General features: G+C 50.6%; 10 protein-coding genes across 10 annotated transcripts; 7 read left to right on the top strand and 3 right to left on the bottom strand.

Moving 5' to 3' along the window:
• Positions 1 to 21: 21 nt before the first annotated feature.
• BO85DRAFT_412360 (flavin reductase family protein) lies at positions 22 to 942 on the bottom strand (the record flags this gene model as incomplete). The annotated part of the gene is made up of 2 exons (XM_025657566.1): positions 22 to 690; positions 889 to 942. The coding sequence occupies 2 exons, from the start codon at positions 940 to 942 to the stop codon at positions 22 to 24; spliced, it is 723 nt and encodes a 240-aa protein (XP_025519664.1).
• Positions 943 to 1,446: 504 nt separating this feature from the next.
• Positions 1,447 to 2,579, bottom strand: BO85DRAFT_501277 (uncharacterized protein). Its single transcript, XM_025664167.1, has 2 exons — positions 2,208 to 2,579; positions 1,447 to 2,154 (listed from the first exon to the last, which is right to left on the bottom strand). The coding sequence occupies exons 1-2, from the start codon at positions 2,440 to 2,442 to the stop codon at positions 1,490 to 1,492; spliced, it is 900 nt and encodes a 299-aa protein (XP_025519663.1). The 5' UTR covers positions 2,443 to 2,579; the 3' UTR covers positions 1,447 to 1,489.
• Positions 2,580 to 3,427: 848 nt separating this feature from the next.
• Positions 3,428 to 4,284, bottom strand: BO85DRAFT_465653 (BTB/POZ domain-containing protein; the record flags this gene model as incomplete). The annotated part of the gene is made up of 3 exons (XM_025662073.1): positions 3,428 to 3,985; positions 4,055 to 4,181; positions 4,229 to 4,284. The coding sequence occupies 3 exons, from the start codon at positions 4,282 to 4,284 to the stop codon at positions 3,428 to 3,430; spliced, it is 741 nt and encodes a 246-aa protein (XP_025519662.1).
• A 1,141-nt stretch (positions 4,285 to 5,425) lies between these two features.
• On the top strand, positions 5,426 to 6,980 carry BO85DRAFT_388711 (UbiD family decarboxylase; the record flags this gene model as incomplete). Its single annotated transcript, XM_025656723.1, has 2 exons — positions 5,426 to 6,394; positions 6,447 to 6,980. 2 exons carry the CDS (start codon positions 5,426 to 5,428, stop codon positions 6,978 to 6,980), a joined length of 1,503 nt encoding a protein of 500 aa, XP_025519661.1.
• Positions 6,981 to 7,520: 540 nt separating this feature from the next.
• On the top strand, positions 7,521 to 10,003 carry BO85DRAFT_115532 (Zn(II)2Cys6 transcription factor). The gene is made up of 6 exons (XM_025653866.1): positions 7,521 to 8,203; positions 8,251 to 8,507; positions 8,558 to 8,789; positions 8,838 to 9,620; positions 9,680 to 9,753; positions 9,800 to 10,003. Exons 1-6 carry the CDS (start codon positions 7,617 to 7,619, stop codon positions 9,838 to 9,840), a joined length of 1,974 nt encoding a protein of 657 aa, XP_025519660.1. The 5' UTR covers positions 7,521 to 7,616; the 3' UTR covers positions 9,841 to 10,003.
• BO85DRAFT_115637 (UbiX family flavin prenyltransferase) lies at positions 9,800 to 11,108 on the top strand. Its single transcript, XM_025653870.1, has one exon. It carries the CDS (start codon positions 10,166 to 10,168, stop codon positions 10,847 to 10,849), a length of 684 nt encoding a protein of 227 aa, XP_025519659.1. The 5' UTR covers positions 9,800 to 10,165; the 3' UTR covers positions 10,850 to 11,108.
• Positions 11,109 to 11,664: 556 nt separating this feature from the next.
• On the top strand, positions 11,665 to 13,781 carry BO85DRAFT_115601 (extracellular lipase). Its single transcript, XM_025653869.1, has 2 exons — positions 11,665 to 13,528; positions 13,582 to 13,781. The coding sequence occupies exon 1, from the start codon at positions 11,760 to 11,762 to the stop codon at positions 13,446 to 13,448; it is 1,689 nt and encodes a 562-aa protein (XP_025519658.1). The 5' UTR covers positions 11,665 to 11,759; the 3' UTR covers positions 13,449 to 13,528; positions 13,582 to 13,781.
• Positions 13,782 to 14,049: 268 nt separating this feature from the next.
• On the top strand, positions 14,050 to 16,328 carry BO85DRAFT_115566 (putative glucan 1,4-alpha-glucosidase). Its single transcript, XM_025653868.1, has 5 exons — positions 14,050 to 14,347; positions 14,422 to 14,705; positions 14,761 to 14,857; positions 14,919 to 15,556; positions 15,615 to 16,328. Exons 1-5 carry the CDS (start codon positions 14,134 to 14,136, stop codon positions 16,299 to 16,301), a joined length of 1,920 nt encoding a protein of 639 aa, XP_025519657.1. The 5' UTR covers positions 14,050 to 14,133; the 3' UTR covers positions 16,302 to 16,328.
• Positions 16,329 to 17,119: 791 nt separating this feature from the next.
• Positions 17,120 to 19,263, top strand: BO85DRAFT_115336 (sulfatase family protein). The gene is made up of 5 exons (XM_025653864.1): positions 17,120 to 17,543; positions 17,604 to 18,082; positions 18,134 to 18,626; positions 18,678 to 18,799; positions 18,852 to 19,263. The coding sequence occupies exons 1-5, from the start codon at positions 17,228 to 17,230 to the stop codon at positions 19,185 to 19,187; spliced, it is 1,746 nt and encodes a 581-aa protein (XP_025519656.1). The 5' UTR covers positions 17,120 to 17,227; the 3' UTR covers positions 19,188 to 19,263.
• Positions 19,264 to 20,198: 935 nt separating this feature from the next.
• On the top strand, positions 20,199 to 22,031 carry BO85DRAFT_361963 (vitamin H transporter; the record flags this gene model as incomplete). The annotated part of the gene is made up of 7 exons (XM_025655606.1): positions 20,199 to 20,359; positions 20,425 to 20,762; positions 20,822 to 20,992; positions 21,047 to 21,443; positions 21,495 to 21,647; positions 21,709 to 21,774; positions 21,842 to 22,031. 7 exons carry the CDS (start codon positions 20,199 to 20,201, stop codon positions 22,029 to 22,031), a joined length of 1,476 nt encoding a protein of 491 aa, XP_025519655.1.
• Positions 22,032 to 22,863: the final 832 nt, after the last annotated feature.

Genomic DNA, 22,863 nt, shown 5'->3' with positions numbered 1-22,863 from the left:
ACATTCTTTCCCTAACCTGATCTACAACAACCCTCTCTCCTTCCTCGCCTCCTTACCCTCCATCTCCCTCGCCTTCTCCCCATTCATCCTCGCACTCCCCTCCAACCCATAAAGCACATCCTTCGACATCCCCGGAATCACCATCTCAAACGTATCCTCCACCACCGCATACTGGAAATACCCACACCTAGCAATCGGCTTCGTCTTCTTCACATCCAGAATCCCATCCGTAAGCACCCCCTCATCAATATGCACCCCGACCACCCGTCCCACAACCACATCCACCGTCCCCATAGGCGGATTCGCCGGCAATCTCATCGTAGAATGATACACACACTCAAACCGCACCGGCGACTCCTTCACCATAGGCACCTCCACCGGAAGAACAGTAGACGGTTCAGCAGTCAACCCAGCCTTCTCAAATTCATTCACTCCGTAGGGAAACTGTTGCGCCGTGATGTTCATCGCTTCGCGCAGGTCCCAGGTCGCGAGGTTCCACACAAAGGAGCCGGTGGATTCGGCGTTCACGACGGTGTCCTTCCGGTCTCCGGTTACGGTTTGGTTGCTGCTGAAGAGAACGTAGGGTGGGTCGAACGTTAGGTTTGTGAATTGGCTGTAGGGCGCGAGGTTGGGGGCTCCGGTGGGAGAGGTTGTGCTAATCCAGCCGATGGGGCGGGGGACGACGCATGCCTATATTTTATTTGATTTTTTGTTAGTATTTGATTTGTGAATTTGGGAGGTGAGATAGAAAGTTTGAGATGGATTTGTGGTGGTGTGTTATGAGAGGTTATTGGCGATTGTGAGGGGGAAAGTTGCATATGCGGGGTAGATCATTGGAATGAATCATTGTTAAAGTTGGAGTTGGAGCTGGGGAATCCAAGTACTTACCTTAAATGGATCATGAGGCAGGCCGTGGTCGGTTTTGCCGGGTTGGTAGAACATTTTCTTTAGCTTTCTTGAAGATTGTTTCTTATTTGGTTTGGATTGCAAGTATATTTTGGTGGTGCTTTGATTGCAAGGTGTAATCTAGTGGGCAATTGATATCATTTATAGTAGTAACCCCCGGGAAGACGGCACGGCAAAGGAGCTGGTACTTTGTACGGCTGTTAGGGCGTGGCTCGGGTTCCGAGAATTGTGGGGGTGTAGTTTTGCTCGGGCTGGGGGGCGATGGGGGATCCCCGAGACGCCCGACTGCCGAGATCGGGTGCACATCATTGCTGTTCGCATTGACATGGTAGCTATTAATTTGAGTTAATAATAAGATTAATGTTTGCTTGCATGTGGATAATTATGTGATTTAATGGGAAGAAGAGGTTGTTCCGTGTATTGAGACTGAAGGCGGCAGTTTGCTAAGTACGTTTTAGGAAAAGTCTACTACGAAAGTACCGAATACTTCATGTAAAGCAATTGCATGCTAATCCAAACACATATTCATGTTCTGAACGATCCAGTAGTAGTTCTCAGCGTCTACGCTTCGCCTTGGTAACGGTCAACGCCTGCTACTCAAAACCATGTCCAACCGCGGCGGAGCCGTAAAGGCACACAACCAATTAACATCAGTGTCCTCATTGTAACGCAACAGGAACTGCTGCAGGCCCTCCATATCTGTATCGAATAGGTAAATGATTGGACTGTATGCATTCATACCTGCACGGACAAACGTATCAACGAAAAGATACCAATTCGTGATATCCTCATCGCGGTGGATCTTGAGGTATTCTCGCACAAACACCAGAGTATCGCTCTCAGAAGCAGGCCACTGCCAGAACTTCCAGTTACGGAAGTTTTCCAGGCCAGAAGACGAGCTCAAGAACTGATTGAGTTGATCGAAGTCAGTGGCTTGTTCCAAGCCATTGATCAGGGCCTTTTTGACTTTTGGATCCATCACCTTTGTTGCCTCACAGTCACGATCCGCATTGTGTAAGTATGGGTCCACGAAGTCCTCGATAACGTCCTTGAAATGGATGATGACACGAACAACGCCTTTGAGTTCCTGCAACTTCCACCTGCCCTTGGCTGGCATGAAGTAGATTTGCAGCGTGTCCATGTTGTCGCTCTCCACCTTAAACATTCTATTAATTGTCTTCAAGAAGTATGACATGTATTCCCAAGCATCATCGTCACTCATGATGGGGCTTGTAATCTTGGTTCTCCCTGGTTGGGGTTAGTGTCTGGGGATATTAGAGGGTAGGTGGAGATTAACTTACAGAAAACATCCGTTCTCGGTTCAAACATAGAATTAATTGGGTTGATGTCCAGGGTCCAGTTTTGGGGGTCGACTCCTTGTTTCTTGTCATAGAGTCTGAGCGGTCTACCAAACCCTTTATTGATCTCATTGTAGTGGTAGATCAAGTACCGGGCGACTTCTCGCGCATCGACGAAGTCTTCCCTAGTCACCAGGGGCCAAAGGCTTCTGAAAAAGGAGATATAGTAGCACAACATTGTGTTTTATGAGCGTGGGAAGCACGGTCTATGCTCTTTTTGAGAAAGTTGGAAATTTGAAGAGAGCAGAAACAAGACTGAACCCTGGGGCGGAATGACGGTTCAGAAGAGGAGCACGTTGGTTATATATGACTCGGTCAATTGGCATCATATAGAGGGCAGTGTTGAAGCTAGATTGTGGTTATTGGCGTTCCCCGTGATGCTTGAGCTAATGTTCATCTCTGAATGCCGTTTCTGCACTTGGGTGTAGATTCAGACGGCTCTCCCGCTGTGATCAACGAGCGAACGTGAGATGTGACCGGTGAGAGCAGCTAAAGGGGCGGCTGAATGTTATTGTAGATAAGTGGTCATGGCTAGCCATGAGAATGACCACATACTGTATAGAAGGTTCTGTCGGAAGTTTCAGCTATAACAGTAAACAAGAGAGTTTATTGAAAAAGCAAACGCCATTCTGACGTTCGATGCAATCTATTAGCTGTTCATCTCGGCTCATTCAGCTTTATTCTTCCCCGACCTCGGAAATCCATCCGTATCAGGCCAAGGAAGTGCAGCTATTACCCCTGTGCGAACATATAAGCACTAAACCTTATATCGACGGTGAGACAGTTTGTTGGTCGCCAATAATGTTCCTCGGCTTTGTCGTCATGTCATTAACCATATACACTATTGTCCACGGCACTTCCCTGGAATCGCCCATTACACTCTTTAACGTTGGGAATGCATGATTGCAGCTGATTTATCTTCTGGAGGTTCTGATTGGGATCCGTACGGGTTGCTAGAAATGAGAGTACGGGGCACATTGCGGAGGGATATAGACATGGTTGCAGTTCGCGGTTACTGTCATCTGACAGTGCTCGGATGATGCAATCTATAGGAGATATTCGGGTAGCTCGTTGATCTGCATGCCTTCAGTTCGTTGTCTCCACCTGTCCTTGTTCTTTATGACCCGTGCAGGAAAAGAAATATGACTAACTTACTACGTCGGTTATTGTGTACATTCCGAGATAATGCCCATGAGGTACGCATTCTGAACCAGGCTGGCCTGGCACAGGTCAACGGTAAACTCAGGCATCTCTTTCAGATCTTCCTTGTCGAGATACGTTGAGGTCCCATCAATTAGCGTTGGCAGATCATTTAGGACGGTCTCAATGACGATATCTCGAAGCCCGCGATCGGTCTCAATCGTCGAACAGTAGACTTCGTTTACAGTTGAACGGAAGAACAGTCTGTCCAAGTCACGCAGGAAGCACTCTTTGAAGTGCTCTTTTGCCTTCTCTTTGAGATCGTGGATCTGAAAATATTCTCCTTGCTCATACATATGAACATGGAATTTTGAAAGCCCGCCATTTTCCACGGATGACAAGGTAGTATACGGGAGGCTTCGAATAATCGGACTAGGGATGGGACTGGGATGACCAAATTCTACTGCAGGAGAGGTGTTCATGTCGCTCAATCTGGTGTAAAACCCCTTATAGAGAAATTGCAGCGTCTTCTCGAGATAGATGGGCTCGAGGTCCTCTATCACAATCTTTCCAGAAGACTCCTGAGTATAACGTGCATGTGTTACGTTGGTTCACATTCAATGTAAGATTGATATGTAGCAGTGACTCACGATGAAGCTGCTATTACACGCGCGTGAAAAGTAACCAGATTGAGGACACACGACGCATTTATGAGCTGGGAAGACAACATCTCCGCAAACGATGGATAAGTCGCTCCATGTGGAGCTTAGGAAAAGGCTGCTAAACATTAGAAGCTGTTGATAAGGGACATAAAATATGCTTACTCTGAGATGACCTTAGTCGGCCCCCGTGGCCTTGCATCCTCGCTTGACGATGACATTTTGTGAAGGAATTTGCCGCTGATTGACGGATTTGCTTCCTGTGGTAGATAGATGTATGAGGAAGGGATGAGAAAGAGTTGAGCACGGAATCGGATAAAAGCGAGGTAGTATCTTGAAAATGTATAGTTCATGAGTTGAAGTGGTGGTCAGCTTTGGTTGTTGTGTTAGTGAATCAGCTGGCAGCCAGCAGATGACAGGCACGCGTGAATAGTCAATGAAGACAACAGTATAAGTAAGTAGTAGTACACAAAGAAACCGGATTGAGCTGGCCGAGTTCCCCATTCACATGACAAGGCAAGAATCAACCTCTTAGTCGTCTCCTGTACAGATACAGTTTGGGATAAATCGAACTGTTCTCCCTCCTAGTTTTTGGCAAGTTGTCTATTGGTCCCAGGTTCACCCCAGCGATATTGACTTTTCAATTTCAAGTCAAAATATTCGTGCAAAAAGCCTCATAACACAGAATCTGTTGTCCTTCTCTTTTGCAGTGAGGGAAATCTGAATGACCAAGGCCGTTTCAGTCAAGCAGTCTCTGAGCTTCTGCTTCAGCTCGGAGTGGAAACACACACAATTCATTATAACTTCACTTCCGCCATTTTTTGGTAACTATACAATGAGCTATGACATGCAGACGAAGCAAACGTCTCACACATACTTCTATACGCATGTTACGAACTAGGTATTATGCATGCAGTTGGAGACAGCCTGTGCTGCCGGAAAAAGGTGATTCCGAATCCGACAGCAACACCACTAAAGCAGCCATACACACAGCTACAAGCAATTTGATCGACCACTACTCTCCTAGACCTTGCTTCCGGGTCGCATGATGCGTCCCTTAGTACACTGTGGGTCACATTATTCAACGTTCATCAACTCGGTTGATCCGTACTGCCCAATCCCTGCAGAAAACATATCCACATGGCGAGGTACCGAGTCCCGAGTTCCGAACCCGAACACCGAACCAAGTCTAGATGCGAAAGTTCCAGATCATGAGGCTACTGTCAGAGCTTTGAGGCAAACCCGATTTAGCCGGCAAGTATCATCATGTCTGGCTATAAATGTCCTCGGACGGGAAGGCTGTTTTGTGAACAGTCCGTCCAACCCCTCTAAAACATCATCACACTAGTACCGTCAATCAATATGTCTGCACAACCAGCTCACCTCTGTTTCCGCTCCTTCGTTGAGGCCCTCAAGGCCGACAATGACCTTGTGGAAATCGATACCCCCATCGACCCCAATCTCGAAGCTGCTGCTATCACCCGTCGAGTATGTGAGACCAACGACAAGGCTCCTCTCTTCAACAACCTCATTGGCATGAAGAATGGCCTCTTCCGTATACTTGGGGCTCCTGGCTCTCTCAGGAAGTCGTCTGCTGATCGCTACGGCCGCCTTGCTCGTCACCTAGCCCTCCCGCCTACGGCTTCAATGCGTGAGATTCTTGACAAGATGCTCTCCGCCAGCGAAATGCCTCCCATTCCTCCAACCATTGTACCCACCGGGCCATGCAAGGAGAACAGCTTAAATGACTCCGAGTTCGACCTCACCGAACTCCCCGTTCCTCTTATTCACAAATCGGATGGTGGTAAATACATCCAAACCTATGGTATGCACATCGTGCAGTCTCCTGATGGAACCTGGACCAACTGGTCTATTGCCCGCGCGATGGTCCATGACAAGAACCATTTGACCGGCTTGGTTATTCCTCCTCAGCACATCTGGCAGATTCACCAGATGTGGAAGAAGGAGGGCCGGAGTGATGTTCCCTGGGCTTTGGCTTTTGGTGTCCCACCCGCGGCCATTATGGCCTCCAGCATGCCCATCCCCGATGGTGTCACCGAAGCTGGGTACGTGGGCGCTATGACGGGATCTTCCCTAGAGCTCGTCAAATGTGATACGAACGATCTATACGTCCCCGCTACCTCAGAAATCATCCTCGAAGGTACTCTGTCTATTAGCGAGACTGGTCCAGAAGGACCTTTTGGTGAGATGCATGGTTACATCTTCCCTGGGGATGCCCATCTTGGCGCCAAATACAAGGTCAACCGAATCACCTATCGCAACAACGCCATCATGCCGATGTCTTCTTGTGGCCGCTTGACAGATGAAACAGTAAGTTTAATCCCCGTTGTGCCGTCTATGGCCAAGGACTGACACTGTATAGCACACCATGATCGGCTCTCTGGCTGCGGCGGAGATCCGTAAGCTCTGCCAGCAGAATGGCCTTCCCATCACTGATGCCTTCGCTCCTTTCGAGTCACAAGTCACCTGGGTTGCTCTGCGAGTTGATACTGAGAAGCTACGTGCGATGAAGACGACATCTGAGGAATTCCGCAAGAGAGTGGGAGATGTTATCTTCAACCACAAGGCCGGATACACTATTCATCGCGTGGTTCTGGTCGGTGACGACATTGATGTCTATGAAGGAAAGGATGTACTCTGGGCATTCTCCACCCGCTGCCGTCCTGGAATGGATGAGACCTTGTTTGAGGACGTTCGTGGATTCCCCTTGATCCCGTACATGGGACACGGAAATGGGCCCGCCCACCGCGGCGGAAAGGTTGTGTCCGATGCTCTCATGCCAACTGAATACACCACTGGTCGCAACTGGGAGGCTGCTGACTTCAACCAATCTTATCCGGAGGATCTGAAGCAGAAAATTCTGGACAACTGGACCAATATGGGTTTTAGCAACTAACCGTATTTGTCTTGATAGCATTCTGAATTGATCTGGCAGGTACATAGACATAGAGCACATAGAGCATAGATTTATATACTTTTTCTTCTCATTCTTATAGCATCCCCAATACTGCTCGTAGACAGATAGAGAATTTAACATCTAATCACATTACAAACCTCTGGATATTTAAAAGCAACTAATTTTAGCGGGTGGGACTTAGTTTAGAGTTAAATAATTCTACACTAACACTTGTGGGCTAGTTAGTGCATCACTACTACTAATAGTACTATCGATCATCTCCCGCGTCTGCTACGTCTCCAAATATATATATCCGATCGCCATCCTTCAAATGCCAGCGTGCAGGAAATCTTTCACCCCACAGTCTTGAGTTTATGCGCAGTAGGCCATCTCCAGTTCGATAGTTTGTTTTCCATCCACCTTACCATTCTAATTGAGTTTGTACTTCGAATTGGCTTTATACCAATTGCTGACTCATCTCGGAACCGAGGTGCCGATCAGATCCGCCACTTCGACGCTTTGCACGACCACCGCGACTATATCAACTAATACCCCGGAGAGAGAAGCAATATAATTCCGCAAAATTCTTCCGGAAAATATGCACTCTTGAGGTGCCGACACAGCGGTAGTAGAATTATGGGCACCCCGATAAATCGTGAAGAGATCGACCGCGTGCTGCGACAGAAACGCAATCAGCGCGAGGCTCGAGCGTGTTATCCTTGCCGCCAGCGCAAGGTGAAATGCGACAGCACTCAGCCCTGTCGAACATGCCGTCGAAGGGGCCATCCCCAAATATGTGTGTATGATCAAGATTCCTCAGGGTCTAAAAAGTCCCGTAATATCAACCAAAGACATTCCTCGGCTGCTCCTCGCGGACCAAATCAGACATCAGTCGCTGAACAGGGACTCGATGCCGAGCCACAAACTCTGCCCTCAACACGCAGTCAACCAGATGTTCAGACGGAGACAAGGCAGTACTATAACACTCGTATCCCATCTTCCGATGGTCCCGATAATGACCTTGTCTACTCGGGAGACAACTCGGTATTATCATATCTGCGTAATCGCACGCAAGATACCAATGGCTCCATGACCCGTGAGGTGGGCTCTGTTTTAGGCCTGCAAAATACTTACGGTAGCTATCCTTTTATGGACTTTCGAACACCTCGGGACCGGTGGAGAGAACTTCTACGAATCATCCCACAGCGAACGGAACTCTTGAAGTAAGCACACCTTGTTGTTGATCACAGCAACCACTAACAGAGGGCAGGTTCTTTCATTTCTATAGAATATCAGCCCACCCTTTCAATCCTATCATACTTGACATTGAGAGATTTGAGCAGGATGTGTGTTCATACCTCAATGCTCTTGCAGCAGGAGAGCTACAGAACACTTCACAGATTTGCGAACGTTGGGCCACTGATCGGTCTGTCGGGATGATTAGCCTGCTACTTGCGGCTTTGGCGTCTGGTGCGCATTATTCTGACCTGGATTACATGCAAAGAACCGAGCTATACCAGGACTTCGGTACGTCACCCAGGATGATTGTCTATGCATGTTGAACTAACAAGAATAAGCCAAACGATCCTTTCAAGCTCTTCGACTAGCCAACTTTCTCTTCCGTCCGACTATGGACATCATACAAGCACTCTTGATCATAGGGAACACTCTGCAAAACAATGGCCAGTCTGATGCAGCATGGGCTTTGTTGGGGACAACAGTCCGTCTTGCACAGACATTGGGTCTTCACACCGAAAAGAGTGTAGCACACCTACCGGACCATGTCAAATACAAAGCACGGAAGCTATGGTACATAAGCAATGCTACAGATCGCGATACAAGCTGACGCAGTTACAGGTACACTGTTGTTTGGCAAGATTGCCTGCTCTGTTTATGTTACGACCGGCCTCGTGTGGTCTCCATGACTGGGTGGGCTCCAGATTATTCGATTCTCTCCAGCAACGAACTTTGTTTTACGGAAGCCATGTATTTTCTATGCCAAATTGCGTTGAACATGATCACAACAGATGGTCCTGAAATACCGGAAAATGCGCGACAGCTTGACATTTTGGCCACGATTGATAGCCTCAACCAACGCACTCAGCCACATCTGCGTGACCGCCAGGAATGCAAAAGCCTCCAACACAACCTGGAGCACCTGGCTTTGCGAATGCATATGTCTCTAGCCATTTCCGTCTTGACACGTCCAGCGCTAAAGCGCACTGTGATGCAAGACGCGTCCTATGACATCTTGCGCACCCGCGCCAAATTGAGCCTGATCGACGCTTCTAGGGCCTTTTTGGATTTTCAGGCTCTTAGTGTGGTCCCCCTCCGAAGCTGGTCAATGGTGCACACAGTTCTTAGTTCCACTTTACTTCTCTGCATTTGGGAGGAGACCCGGAATGATCCCGAGTGCCGTGATTTACAGCAAAAGGTGATTGAGGTCTTCTCTGCCGCAGGTTCAGTGGGCACAGTGGAGAACACAACATCGGAGAACGGGCAATGGCTATCGGAACGGCATATACGGGCGTTAATCACTCTGCGCAATGCGGTTCGAACGGCAGTTGAACGTGAAAAGGGGGAAGCAAATGTTGGGACAGAACGCGAGGAACAGCCCCAGCCGTTTTTTCCTGTCTATGGGTATGTGCGCCCACTATTGTTTGATATGTGGAGCTGTGCGGTGGGTGCTGATTTTGCAGTATGCCGAACGGGATCCCGGACGACTTCGGTCAAGACTTCTCACCAGCCAGCTATCTTGACTCTATCATGAATGGTATGCCGAGATTGCCGACTATAATTGACCGAGCTAACCGTCGCAGTACCCATGTTTGACTTATCCAAAGAGCTGGGTTTTCTTTGAGCGATCCATGACGTTATGCCGCTCCTCGGGAACGGCCTCTCGGTGGCTCGGAGGTCTCGGACTCAATGGCAAAACAGGGCCACACCGAGATCGACCGTAAGGCAGAGAAGTGTCCTAAGAAATCGATCCCAGCAAAAAAAGCTTTCAACTCAATGATTTACTGTAGATACCGGGTTGCCACTGGATTATATATATATACTTGACAGCTCAACTTCCTGACAGCTATCATTGCCATCCATCCATCGAGACATATCACCCCATAACGGGAACATCCAATCTACGCAATTGTGCCTACTACAACACAATATATTCCGCATCAACACATATGTTCAACGCACTTCTGTCCGGTACTACTACCCCAAACTCCGGTCGTGCATCTCCTCCCACCAGCGAAATGCCCATCGATAATGATCACGTGGCCGTTGCCCGTCCAGCGCCCCGTCGCCGCCGCATTGTAGTGGCCATGACGGGTGCTACTGGAGCCATGCTCGGCATCAAAGTCCTAATTGCCCTGCGCCGTCTCAACGTGGAGACGCATCTGGTGATGAGCAAGTGGGCGGAGGCTACGATCAAATACGAGACCGACTACCATCCCTCAAACGTGAAAGCGCTGGCCGACTACGTACACAACATCAATGACATGGCTGCCCCAGTGTCCAGCGGCTCATTCCGCGCAGACGGAATGATCGTGGTACCGTGCAGCATGAAAACATTGGCTGCTATCCACTCGGGCTTTTGTGACGATCTCATCTCAAGGACAGCAGATGTGATGCTCAAGGAGCGCAGGCGATTGGTGCTAGTAGCGCGGGAGACGCCATTAAGCGAGATCCATCTGCGAAACATGTTGGAGGTTACACGAGCTGGGGCAGTCATCTTCCCCCCAGTGCCTGCGTTCTACATCAAGGCCGCAAGTATCGAGGACCTCATTGACCAGAGTGTTGGACGAATGTTGGATTTATTTGACCTCGACACGGGGGATTTTGAGCGTTGGAATGGATGGGAGAAATGAAATTTTCGTTGGGACTGAATTTTGGCGGGCTTGTCTTGTATAAAATTAAAGGGGCGTTGACTGGATTTTGGTAACTTGGAGGATTTATTCTTAGCTTTGACTGTACATAGTTTGGGTGCGGTTTGATAGCCGACGATCGGCCGACCCACGAACCGGATTTGCATATGATTTCCTTTTTCCTTCATTTTTGGTCGGAGTTCCGAACCGCTTTTCCAAACCCCAACACAACCACAAGCACGTTGTGTTTGCTACATTGAGTTCCTCAATATTGCTGAACTATGCAAGCAGCCCAACTGAGTTGTATCACCAGGCATGCGAATCGGAAGATTCGACAAAGCAGGTGAAATGTCCGAGTTGGCGAACCAAAGCGCAACGGTCGAGGCTCCTTTCCCCGCAAAGGCAGTCATTCTGCAGCCTTCGAACTGCGGGGGAAGCGGCATTTGATCAACTCTATCCTCGTGAAGTGACCAACAGGATGCTAGCAATGTTGACCTAATATATTTTCACTGATCTGCTGATATGGTCCCCCCTTGTACCAGCCTCGGTTTGCGCATGGGAACGGGTTCGACCGTTCCTGGGCCACCCGGTTGGCGTGATATTCTCCGCCCACGCTGTCTTTCCCCCCATGATGGAGAACCTTCGAATCAGCGATCGTCAGGCCAGCTGGCTAGGGGTATAGGGGGTTTTGCTGTCTTGATGCCTAAAATGCAGGTCTCATAACTGGATCCACAGCCGAGGAGGCACATGGAGATGTCGAAAACCCCTTGGGAGCTGGTTTTTCGGTTCTCGGATTATGCTTCAGGACATAGATGGATTTCCGCACTTGAAACGAAGGTGGGAAAATGGAAAACTGTATATAGGGTTCCTCGTAGCCCGATCGGAGAGCCTGTGACCCATAGCTGTACAGATCATGGCCATCATGAAGGCCCTTCTTTGGCTCTCCCTTCCCCTCGCCGTCTGGGCCACCCCAGTCAAACGGGATGCAGCTCCTACTGTCACTATTGCGCATCCGTCGGCCACCATCATTGGCAAGTCGGGCGATGTTGAGAGCTTCAACAATATCCCCTTCGCGCAGGCCCCCACGGGCTCGCTGCGTCTGAAGCCTCCACAGCCTTTGGAAACCTCCCTCGGTACTGTCCAGGCAACCGGTGCCTCGCAGTCTTGTCCGCAGATGTACTTCACCACGGATGAGAGCGAATTCCCGACCTCTGTCATTGGTCTCCTTGCGGATCTCCCGTTGGTACAGTCGGCTACCAATGCCCTCGAGGATTGTCTGAACATTGACATTCGGCGCCCAGCCGGGACCACTGCGGACGCGAAGCTGCCCGTGCTGGTCTGGATCTTTGGCGGAGGCTTTGAACTTGGTTCAAAGGCCATGTATGACGGTACAACGATGGTATCATCGTCGATAGACAAGAACATGCCTATCGTGTTTGTAGCGATGAACTATCGCGTAGGGGGCTTCGGGTTCCTGCCCGGAAAGGAGATTCTGGAGGACGGGTCCGCCAACTTAGGTCTACTTGACCAACGCCTTGCCCTGCAGTGGGTGGCCGACAACATCGAGGCGTTTGGTGGAGACCCAGACAAGGTGACAATCTGGGGAGAATCAGCAGGGGCTATTTCCGTCTTTGATCAGATGATCTTGTACGACGGAAACATCACCTACAAGGATAAGCCCTTGTTTCGGGGAGCCATCATGGACTCCGGTAGTGTGGTTCCCGCAGACCCTGTCGACGGAGTCAAGGGACAGCAAGTATATGATGCGGTTGTGGACTCTGCAGGCTGTTCCTCTTCCAACAACACCCTGGCTTGTCTGCGTGAGCTAGACTACACCGACTATCTCAATGCGGCAAACTCCGTGCCGGGGATCCTAGGTTATCACTCCGTGGCGCTATCATATGTACCTCGACCAGACGGGACGGCATTGTCGGCGTCACCAGACGTTTTGGGCAAATCAGGGAAGTATGCGCGGGTCCCATTCATCGTGGGCGACCAAGAGGATGAGGGGACCTTGTTCGCCTTGTTTCAGTCCAATATTACGACGATCGACGAGGTAGTCGACTATCTGGGCTCCTACTTCTTCTATGACGCTAGCCAGGAGCAGCTTGAAGAATTAGTGGCCCTGTACCCAGACACCACCACATATGGGTCTCCCTTTAGGACGGGCACGGCCAACAACTGGTATCCGCAATTTAAGCGATTGGCCGCCATTCTCGGCGACTTAGTCTTCACCATTACCCGGCGGGCATTCCTGTCATATGCAGAGGAGCTCTCCCCTGACCTCCCGAAATGGTCGTACCTGGCGACCTATGACTATGGCACGCCAATTCTGGGGACCTTCCATGGAAGTGACCTGCTGCAGGTGTTCTATGGGATCAAGCCGAACTATGCAGCGAGTTCCAGCCACACGTATTATCTGAGTTTTGTGTATACACTGGATCCGAACTCCAATCGGGGGGAGTACATGGAATGGCCCCAGTGGAAGGAATCACGACAGTTGATGAATTTCGGAGCGAACAGCGCCAGTCTCCTTACGGATGATTTCCGCAACGGGACATATGAGTTCATCCTGCAGAATACCGCGGCGTTCCACATCTGATGCTATTGGCGGAGGGGTCCGGAGGGTCAGGGACCTAGCCTTATGAAAGTAATGATGGAAGTGTCTGGCCTCGGCAAAGGATATATAAGGTCATAATAAGTAGTACTCGTTATATTAATGGAAGGGTATATACCACGCGTTGGACCTTGGGACCTGCATTATAGCTTCCCGTTAGGTATAATTACCATTGTTATAGCAGCCAATCAAGCCACCACGCTCGACCGGGGACGGCGAATCCCCGGGAATTGAAATAAATTGCAATTCAGGTCAATGCGGCCAGCGATTGGACACATCTCCAAGGCACAGGGCCATTCTGCAGTGCCGGTGGATTCAGTGCAATTTCCCCCGGGCCGGCCCGACACCGCGATAGGCTGGTTCTTCCACACCACCGGAGATTCGTCGTTCTGGGGCCTCGTCCGTTCACCAGCTGAAGAGCTGAAGTGGCGAGATTGTCTCTGCAGGAATACCAAGCTAGAAGCTAAGCGATGTTGCATTGCAATTTGTATTGTGTGTTGATGCATGTGCTTCTTCCTTCAACTTCCCCCCTCGTGCAGATGTTGGTTTGGCTATAAATTGACGTGGTCGCTCAGGGGTCAGTGAGGGGTTGAAAGTAGCTTCCTCCCCCTCAAGACGCGACAACTGAGTGACTGAGCTTCATCCTCAACATCGTTACTCCCCCACCGCAATGTCGTTCCGATCTCTTCTCGCCCTGAGCGGCCTTGTCTGCTCGGGGTTGGCAAGTGTCATTTCCAAGCGCGCGACATTGGATTCGTGGTTGAGCAACGAAGCGACCGTGGCTCGTACTGCGATCCTGAATAACATCGGGGCGGACGGTGCTTGGGTGTCGGGCGCGGACTCTGGCATTGTCGTTGCCAGTCCCAGCACCGATAACCCGGACTGTATGTTTGGAATTCGGATTCTGAATGTGTCTTGGTTGATTGATGCTGACTGGCGTGTCTTTTGATGATTGTAGACTTCTACACCTGGACTCGCGACTCTGGTCTCGTCATCAAGACCCTCGTCGACCTCTTCCGCAATGGAGATACTGATCTCCTTTCCACCATTGAGCACTACATCTCCTCTCAGGCAATTATTCAGGGTGTCAGTAACCCCTCTGGTGGTCTGTCCAGCGGTGGTCTTGGTGAGCCCAAGTTCAATGTCGATGAGACTGCCTACACCGGGTCTTGGGGACGGCCGCAGCGTGATGGTCCTGCCCTGAGAGCAACTGCTATGATCGGCTTCGGGCAGTGGCTGCTTGTATGTTCTCCACCCCCTTGCGTCTGATCTGCAACATATGTAGCTGACTGGTCAGGACAATGGCTACACCAGCGCTGCAACAGAGATTGTTTGGCCCCTCGTTAGGAACGACCTGTCGTATGTGGCTCAGTACTGGAACCAGACGGGATATGGTGTGTTTGATTGATCGGGGTTCAAGGGTGTTTGTGCATCGGAGCTAACTCGCGGTCGCAGATCTCTGGGAAGAAGTTAATGGCTCGTCCTTCTTCACCATTGCCGTGCAACACCGCGCCCTCGTCGAAGGTAGTGCCTTCGCGACGGCCGTCGGCTCGTCCTGCTCCTGGTGTGATTCGCAGGCACCTCAGATTCTCTGCTACCTGCAGTCCTTCTGGACCGGCAGCTACATCCTGGCCAACTTTGACAGCAGCCGTTCCGGCAAGGACACAAACACCCTCCTGGGAAGCATCCACACCTTTGATCCTGAGGCTGGATGCGACGACTCCACCTTCCAGCCCTGCTCCCCGCGTGCGCTCGCCAACCACAAGGAGGTTGTAGACTCTTTCCGCTCGATCTATACTCTCAACGATGGTCTCAGTGACAGTGAGGCGGTTGCCGTCGGTCGGTACCCTGAGGATAGCTACTACAACGGCAACCCGTGGTTCCTGTGCACCTTGGCTGCCGCGGAACAGCTGTACGATGCTCTGTACCAGTGGGACAAGCAGGGGTCGTTGGAGATCACAGACGTGTCACTTGACTTCTTCAAGGCTCTGTACAGTGGTGCTGCCACCGGCACGTACTCTTCGTCCAGCTCGACCTATAGCAGCATTGTGGATGCCGTCAAGACTTTCGCTGATGGTTTTGTTTCTATTGTGGTAAGTCTACGCTAGACGAGCGCTCATATTTACAGAGGGTGCGTACTAACAGGATTAGGAAACTCACGCCGCAAGCAACGGCTCTCTGTCTGAGCAATTCGACAAGTCTGATGGCGACGAGCTTTCTGCTCGCGATCTGACCTGGTCTTACGCTGCTCTGCTGACCGCCAACAACCGTCGTAACTCTGTCGTGCCCCCGTCTTGGGGTGAGACCTCTGCCAGCAGCGTGCCCGGCACCTGTGCGGCTACCTCTGCCTCTGGTACCTACAGCAGTGTGACCGTCACCTCGTGGCCGAGCATCGTGGCTACTGGTGGCACCACTACGACGGCTACCACCACTGGATCGGGCGGCGTGACCTCGACCAGCAAGACCACCACAACTGCTAGTAAGACCAGCACCACTACGTCCTCGACCTCCTGCACCACCCCCACTGCCGTAGCTGTGACCTTTGATCTGACGGCGACCACCACCTACGGCGAGAACATCTACCTGGTCGGGTCGATCTCTCAGCTCGGTGACTGGGACACCAGCGATGGCATAGCTCTGAGCGCTGACAAGTACACTTCCAGTAACCCGCTTTGGTATGTAACTGTGACTCTGCCGGCTGGTGAGTCATTTGAGTACAAGTTCATCCGCGTTGAGAGCGATGACTCCGTGGAGTGGGAGAGCGACCCGAACCGGGAATACACCGTTCCTCAAGTGTGCGGAGAGTCGACCGCGACGGTGACCGACAGCTGGCGGTAGACAATTCATTCAATTCGATATAATGGATGAGCATGAGGGTAATTGGTTATATAATCATGTATGTAGTGGATGTGCATAAGAGCAACGAAATGGAAGCCTGATCATGTGATTGTTTGTATTGCGACCGACGGAATTGAGGAGATGCGGAGATACGGACAGTGCCAAAGCCATTGTCTTCACTTCACGTAAAGTCCCAGACGGTCCCTGATTTATTCTTGCACATAGCATTAGGCAATTGACATGACGGTCTTCTCTTTTCGCTCTACTGATATCACTGTCCCTCAAAGCATAGCCATGAGCTCATCTTAGATCCAAGCACGTAATTCCATAGCCGAGGTCCACAGTGGAGCAACAGCAGCATCCATCATTGCTTCTCCCCCAGGGGCCTCTTAGCGACTAAACCTGGAGTATGTCTCAAGCAGCCAATGAATCGTCTTCGCTTCAATGTCCTTGACACTTCCAAGAGGATCCCCATCCATCAATGCCAATTCAAAATATAGCCGAGATGCATGGTGGAGTCCAAAGTAGACAGTATTGCCGGAATGACGGGGCCAGTTGGCCCGGAGGTCATTGGCCGCCTGTGATGCCATCTGCCACTAAATCCGATCATTGATCCACCGCCCACGAGGCGCGTCTTTGCTTTTGCGCTGCGTCCAGGTTCACACACACTCTCTCGAGTCTCTGCAGCTCCAGTCCAGGTGCTGACTGACTAGTCTATTCTACCTACTGGTCTGATCGGCTCCATCAGAGCTATGGCGTTATCCCGTGCCGTTGCTGCGCCATCGCTATCTTGATCGCGAGCTCGAACTCACTTCTTGTTTTAATAGTTGTTTTCGGTGACTGAGTGTCGGTGAGTGACAGACAACAAAACCATCGTTGCAGGGGGTAAATTTATTCAATTCAGGAATTGGATTGTTGCTCCCGCCATGATGTTCTTGCCAGCTTTGTTAGCCCTGTTCGTCGGATGCGACGCCCTCGCTGTGCAGCAGCAGGTACTGCTGGATGATGAGCCGTCGGTCTCCGCGCGCAAGCCCAACTTCCTCTTCATTCTCACGGATGACCAGGACCTGCGGATGAATAGCCCGGCGTATATGCCGTATACACAGGCGAGAATCAAGGACAAGGGTACTGAGTTTTTGAATCATTTTGTTACTACTGCTCTGTGCTGTCCGTCGCGCGTGAGTCTTTGGACGGGAAGACAGGCTCATAATACTAATGTGACGGATGTGAACCCGCCTTATGGTATGAATACCTCTCAGATCGGTCATGTTTCTTCGGTGTAAGACTGCTAATGCAGCATAGGCGGATACCCCAAATTCGTCGCCCAAGGCTTCAACGAAAACTTCCTCCCCGTTTGGCTGCAGTCCGCCGGTTACAATACCTTCTACACGGGGAAACTGTTCAACTCGCACAGCGTCGCTACCTATAACGCACCGTTTGTGAACGGCTTCAATGGCTCCGATTTCCTCCTCGATCCCCACACCTATTCGTACTGGAACGCGACGTACCAGCGAAACCATGAGCCTCCGCGGAGCTACGAGGGACAATACACAACGGATGTGATGAGGGAGAAGGCATCGGGGTTGTTGGCAGATGCGCTGGACAGCGACGCGCCGTTCTTCCTGACGGTCGCGCCGATCGCTCCGCACACGAACATTGATGTGGAAGGACTGGGTGGTTCTGGTGGTCCGAAAATGACGGAGCCGCTGCCTGCACCGAGACATGCGCATTTGTTTGCTGATGCGAAGGTGCCACGGACGCCGAACTTCAATCCGGACAAGGTATGTGTGATGTTCTGGTCCTATGGCGGGGATGGCCGCTGACAAGAGTAGGACTCCGGTGCGGGGTGGATCCAAACCATGGAACTCCAGAACCAGACCGTCATCGACTACGAAGACCATCTCTATCGCCAGCGTCTGCGCGCCTTGCAAGCCGTTGATGAGATGGTGGATTCGCTGATCACGCAGCTGGAAGAAAGCGGGCAGATCGACAATACCTACATCATCTACAGTGCTGATAACGGCTACCACATTGGCCATCATCGTCTGCCTCCGGGCAAAACGACCGGCTATGAGGAGGACATTCGAGTCCCGTTCTACATTCGCGGCCCTGGCATTCCTGAAGGAAAGAGCGTTGACCGCGTAACCACACACATTGACATCGCGCCTACACTGTTCGAGCTGGCTGGCGTTCCCTTGCGAGAGGACTTTGACGGGACTCCGATGCCCGTTTCAACTAGCAAGAAGACCGAGTCGATCTTGCACGAGCATGTCACGGTCGAATTCTGGGGCCACGCCGTGCTTGAAGGCGAGTACGGCTCTATCGGTGAGTAACCTTCTCTCTTCACTGCCACGGGAAGATGGCTGACGTAACCAGGACCCGGAGGCTCCTCCATGATGGGAAACAACACCTACAAATCCGCGAGAATCCTCTCGGAAGAATATAACCTGTACTACTCCGTCTGGTGCGACGGCGACCACGAGCTGTACGATCTCTCGGTAAGTACTTTTCCCTTCACTATCTTTATCGAAGATAACCTAACAGCCCCAGACGGACCCCTACCAAATGAACAACATCTACGCCCAACAAGACTCTATAAACCTCCTAAACAGACCTCTTTCCAGCGTGATCGATCGCATCGACGCCCTCCTCCTCGTCTTGAAGTCCTGCAAGGGTAACACCTGCATCCAGCCGTGGCGGGTTCTCCATCCCGACGGGTCTGTAGAGAGCCTCAAGGATGCGCTGCAAGTGAAGTATGATTCCTTCTACACGAATCAACCCAAGGTTTCGTACTCTGTGTGTGAACCTGGGTATATCATTGCGGCGGAGGGACCACAGGTGGGTCTTCAGTATAGAGAAGGATTGAGTTGGGAGGCGTGGACTTGATGCTACGACGGAGTACAGATATGAGTTATGAGCGATATTGTTATGTATATATATGGATAGGTTATTTGTACATCATGATGAAAATCACAAGAGTCATGAAAATGAATGCATGACATGGGGCGCGTGTAGATCACGATAGTCAGTCAGTCAGTCATAGTAGGCGAAGTGGGCGGATGGATAAACAAGTAGCCAAGAATAGCACTAAGAAATCAGATAACCACCGATCACACCATAGATAGATAATTAATACCATGAAATCAGGGAAGTTTAAATAGCCGAGAAACAAAAGAGAACCAGACACAAAGAAAAGACACATGGAACAAGAAAAGGCACACCCGGTAGATAAACCCTGGGACGGACCCGAGCGAGTTCGTTCCTTATCCAATCCATAGATCAATCCCACGGGAACGACAACCACAACGGGATCAATGAAAACAGGTAAAAATGACACCATCGAATCCTTCAGCCTAAGTGAGTTTATAAGGTATATCGCTTAAAGGATTGAAAAAAAGGCAATTAGAATAGTTAGAAATTGATATGAGAATCTATCTAGCACGCGCGGCCATCGATCCAAAACTAACCCTGACATCAAAGCCAGCGGCGATTGCGCCATCAAGCCCCCGTCTCACTTCATAGTGGAATTGCGGGTCAACTCTTCTCACTGATTGACTGTTCTGTCTAGACACACACACTCACCCACACTCACGCTATGCTGTCTGTGCCCAGACCGTGGACTTGGGATTGTTTTGCCGAGCCTGGGGGTTTTTAAATATAAGTAGATTGGATGTAGGCACCGTAGACCTTTTTTTTCACTCGGTGATTTTATGCGTTGTGTTGTCGAGCGGATAAAAAGGAATATACTTTTCTTTTTCAGTTGTGTTTGCTTTTCTTTTTCTTATTATTGATTGTCTTGGACGTCCCTTGCATACGGTCGGTGATTGCTTGACTCAGAGTGTTGGCTTGTGTCACTGAAGTGTTGCTCAACCTCTGTCTTATATCGTCGTCGTCGTGATGGTGGGGAGACAGTTCGAGTTCGAGGACCCGAAGGATGGTGTGGTGCCTCCTTTTGAGGAAAAGAAGGTCGTCGATGAGGTCTATACCGAGAATGATGTTGCTTCGGAGGAGATCGTCAAGGATTGGGATGACAAGGAGGAGGGCAAGCTGCGGAGGAAGTCTGTCGTCCCTGTCGTCCATTCACTGCTATATGGGTATAAGCATATAACTGACTGGTATATAGGATTGATATCATCCTCATCCCCATCCTCGCTCTCGCTTTCTTCGGCCTCCAGATCGATCGCGGCAATATCAGCGCTGCCCTTACCTCCACTATCACCGAGGACCTGGGCGTCACCACGAACCAAATCAATATCGGAACACAGTTGCTTTCGGCTGGTATTGTCATCACGGAGATCCCGTCGAATATTATACTTCAGCGCATCGGTCCCCAGATCTGGTTGTCGACACAGTTGGTCGCTTGGGGATTGGTTGGCACGTTTCAGGCTTTTGTGCAATCGTATCCGGCGTTTCTGGCCACGAGGTTGTTGTTGGGACTGTTGGAGGGAGGGTTCATTCCTGGTTTGTCTGGTCGCCCTGTTTGGTCTGTGGTGGTAGGGCTAACGATGGGTTTGGTATAGGCGCCCTGTACTATCTCTCGACATGGTATAAGCGTCCTGAGACCAGTTTCCGGACGACTCTGTTCTTCTATGGGCAGATGTTTGCGGGAGCGACATCGAGTCTGATCTCGGCTGGCTTGTTGAAGCTGGATGGAAAGTGTGGGCTTGCTGGGTGGAGGTGGATCTTCCTGGGTAAGTGTCCCTATGCTGCCGCATGAGTAAATGAGGAGAGCTAACAGTGTGTAGTTGAGGGCCTGATTACCATCTTCGCTGCTATTCTGTTCATTATGTTCATTCCCAAGAGGGCAGGTGATGGAAGTCCTCTCATCAGCATGGGTCGCTGGAGCTACTTCTCCCCTCGTGAGAAGCGCATTATCATCGACCGTGTCCTGCTTGACGACCCTCTAAAGACGCGAGAACACATCAAGATCACTGGCCGGGATATCTGGATGACTGTTACGCAACCCACGACGCTTCAGCATATGTTCATCACATTGGTGGCCATGTCCGGCTTCCAGGGTCTGAACACTTACACTCCGAGCATGATCAAGTCCTTTGGATTCAGTGCCGTGCGAGCAAATGCCCTGGCATCAGTACCAGTGTATGCTAGCATTGTCTGGACGACGATTCTGGCTTATTCCTCGTATGTGACACGGGTCCTGTGGTGGGGGAAGTTGGATGCTGACTGCTGCAGGGACAAAATCGGGCATCGGGGGCCTTTCGTCCTCCTCTGTATCACGTGGAACGTCATTTCGTATGCGTGTCTACGCACCAGTCCTACAGATGCATCAAGCTGGCACAAGTATTCGGTCATTGCTATTGCTAATGTAGCCTACTGTAGTATGCAGTATGTCCCCTTTGGTCTCCCTCAGATATCCCGTTGGATGCTTATATGCTAATGTGGATAGTGTTCTCAACGTTGGGTGGCTTTCCTTCTATTGCAAAACACCCCAAGAGCGGAGTATATCCATGGCGTACGTGTTACACATACCCTCATTAATTCCATAAAGGTAATACGTGCTAATACGGTGGCAAAAATAGGTTGATCGTCATGTCCGCCAACCTTTCCGGTATCTCTGGAGCCCAGATCTTTCGATCCTCGGACGCCCCCCTTTACATCCACGGCCTCACGGCCATCTGTGCGTTGGCAGCGGCGTCATGGGTCCAGACCTTGGTCTTGAACCTACAGTATCTCTTCCGGAGGAAGAAGGCGCAGGCTGGAACGGTCTAAGATGCTCATCTGGGATGATGCCGGACCATGTATCCCTGGATTTAATGATGCTACGAGATAGAAACACTCAATGATAGGCTCTTCTCTTCACACTAGATGCTCCACCCTCTCCACCCAGTCCTCTTTCTCCGGTCCTTTCCTTTTGTCTGGCAGGCAAAGTAGTAATTGAACCCTGTCCCCCTCCCCCCGGCAGCCGGAGTCTGCGTCATCAGCTGGCCATCTCCGTGGAAAAGGTGCTGGATTTGCCTCCTGTAACGTGACTTAGCGTCCTCCTAGAAAGCTATATAATCTCCCTGCACCCTGCTGGAAGTTTTTCCCTTTCTCATTCTCTCTCATGCATCTGCCCTCCTGGTTACCACCCCCGGGAGGGGGTTAGTCATCACTGACTATATATTCAGCTCAACTATGTCTCCATTTTCGAAGACAACAAACATACGTTGAACCTCGAGCATGACCAGGAACTCATCGGTCCTGGATCAACAACGAGTTTCAGGCGAAGTGTACGACAGTAACGCTAACGATCCGGGTTTGCCGGCAGCCGCCCGTTGCATCGAAGACATTTATGGGTCCGTGACCTTTTGTCGTCATTTCTTTATTTTAGTCTTTCTTATTTTATTATATTGCACGTTCCTTTATATGTCACATGTGCATCTCTGTGCTTGTGGTGTGTGGTGATGGCGGCGGGTAGTGGTCGTGAGGGTTTCCACATAAAGTCAATATTGCCCTCGCTACTCCCGCAACACTATCATTTGTGACCACTTCTCACTTCTTCTCCTACGTCATCGTGTTTGCATCTCACTCATTCATGATGGATGTTGTGATTTCACTTCAC

Source organism: Aspergillus piperis, assembly GCF_003184755.1.
Source record: "Aspergillus piperis CBS 112811 unplaced genomic scaffold BO85scaffold_2, whole genome shotgun sequence".
Taxonomy (NCBI): Eukaryota; Fungi; Ascomycota; class Eurotiomycetes; order Eurotiales; family Aspergillaceae; genus Aspergillus; species Aspergillus piperis.
Note: the sequence above shows the minus strand (reverse complement) of the source record. Positions and strands in the feature narration are given on the sequence as shown.

Excerpts from the sequence above, each read along its gene's own strand:
- BO85DRAFT_501277 (XM_025664167.1), bottom strand. The coding sequence starts at position 2,442 with ATGTTGTGCTACTATATCTCCTTTTTCAGAAGCCTTTGGCCCCTGGTG. Across the intron at positions 2,155-2,207 it reads ACCGAGAACGGATGTTTTCT|GGAGAACCAAGATTACAAGC; the intron begins GTAAGTTAATCT and ends AACCCCAACCAG.
- BO85DRAFT_115532 (XM_025653866.1), top strand. The coding sequence starts at position 7,617 with ATGGGCACCCCGATAAATCGTGAAGAGATCGACCGCGTGCTGCGACAG. Across the intron at positions 8,204-8,250 it reads CAGCGAACGGAACTCTTGAA|GTTCTTTCATTTCTATAGAA; the intron begins GTAAGCACACCT and ends AACAGAGGGCAG. Across the intron at positions 9,621-9,679 it reads CCGTTTTTTCCTGTCTATGG|TATGCCGAACGGGATCCCGG; the intron begins GTATGTGCGCCC and ends CTGATTTTGCAG.
- BO85DRAFT_115637 (XM_025653870.1), top strand. The coding sequence starts at position 10,166 with ATGTTCAACGCACTTCTGTCCGGTACTACTACCCCAAACTCCGGTCGT.
- BO85DRAFT_115601 (XM_025653869.1), top strand. The coding sequence starts at position 11,760 with ATGGCCATCATGAAGGCCCTTCTTTGGCTCTCCCTTCCCCTCGCCGTC.
- BO85DRAFT_115566 (XM_025653868.1), top strand. The coding sequence starts at position 14,134 with ATGTCGTTCCGATCTCTTCTCGCCCTGAGCGGCCTTGTCTGCTCGGGG. Across the intron at positions 14,348-14,421 it reads CAGCACCGATAACCCGGACT|ACTTCTACACCTGGACTCGC; the intron begins GTATGTTTGGAA and ends TGATGATTGTAG. Across the intron at positions 14,706-14,760 it reads GCTTCGGGCAGTGGCTGCTT|GACAATGGCTACACCAGCGC; the intron begins GTATGTTCTCCA and ends CTGACTGGTCAG.
- BO85DRAFT_115336 (XM_025653864.1), top strand. The coding sequence starts at position 17,228 with ATGATGTTCTTGCCAGCTTTGTTAGCCCTGTTCGTCGGATGCGACGCC. Across the intron at positions 18,083-18,133 it reads CGAACTTCAATCCGGACAAG|GACTCCGGTGCGGGGTGGAT; the intron begins GTATGTGTGATG and ends TGACAAGAGTAG. Across the intron at positions 18,800-18,851 it reads ACGAGCTGTACGATCTCTCG|ACGGACCCCTACCAAATGAA; the intron begins GTAAGTACTTTT and ends TAACAGCCCCAG.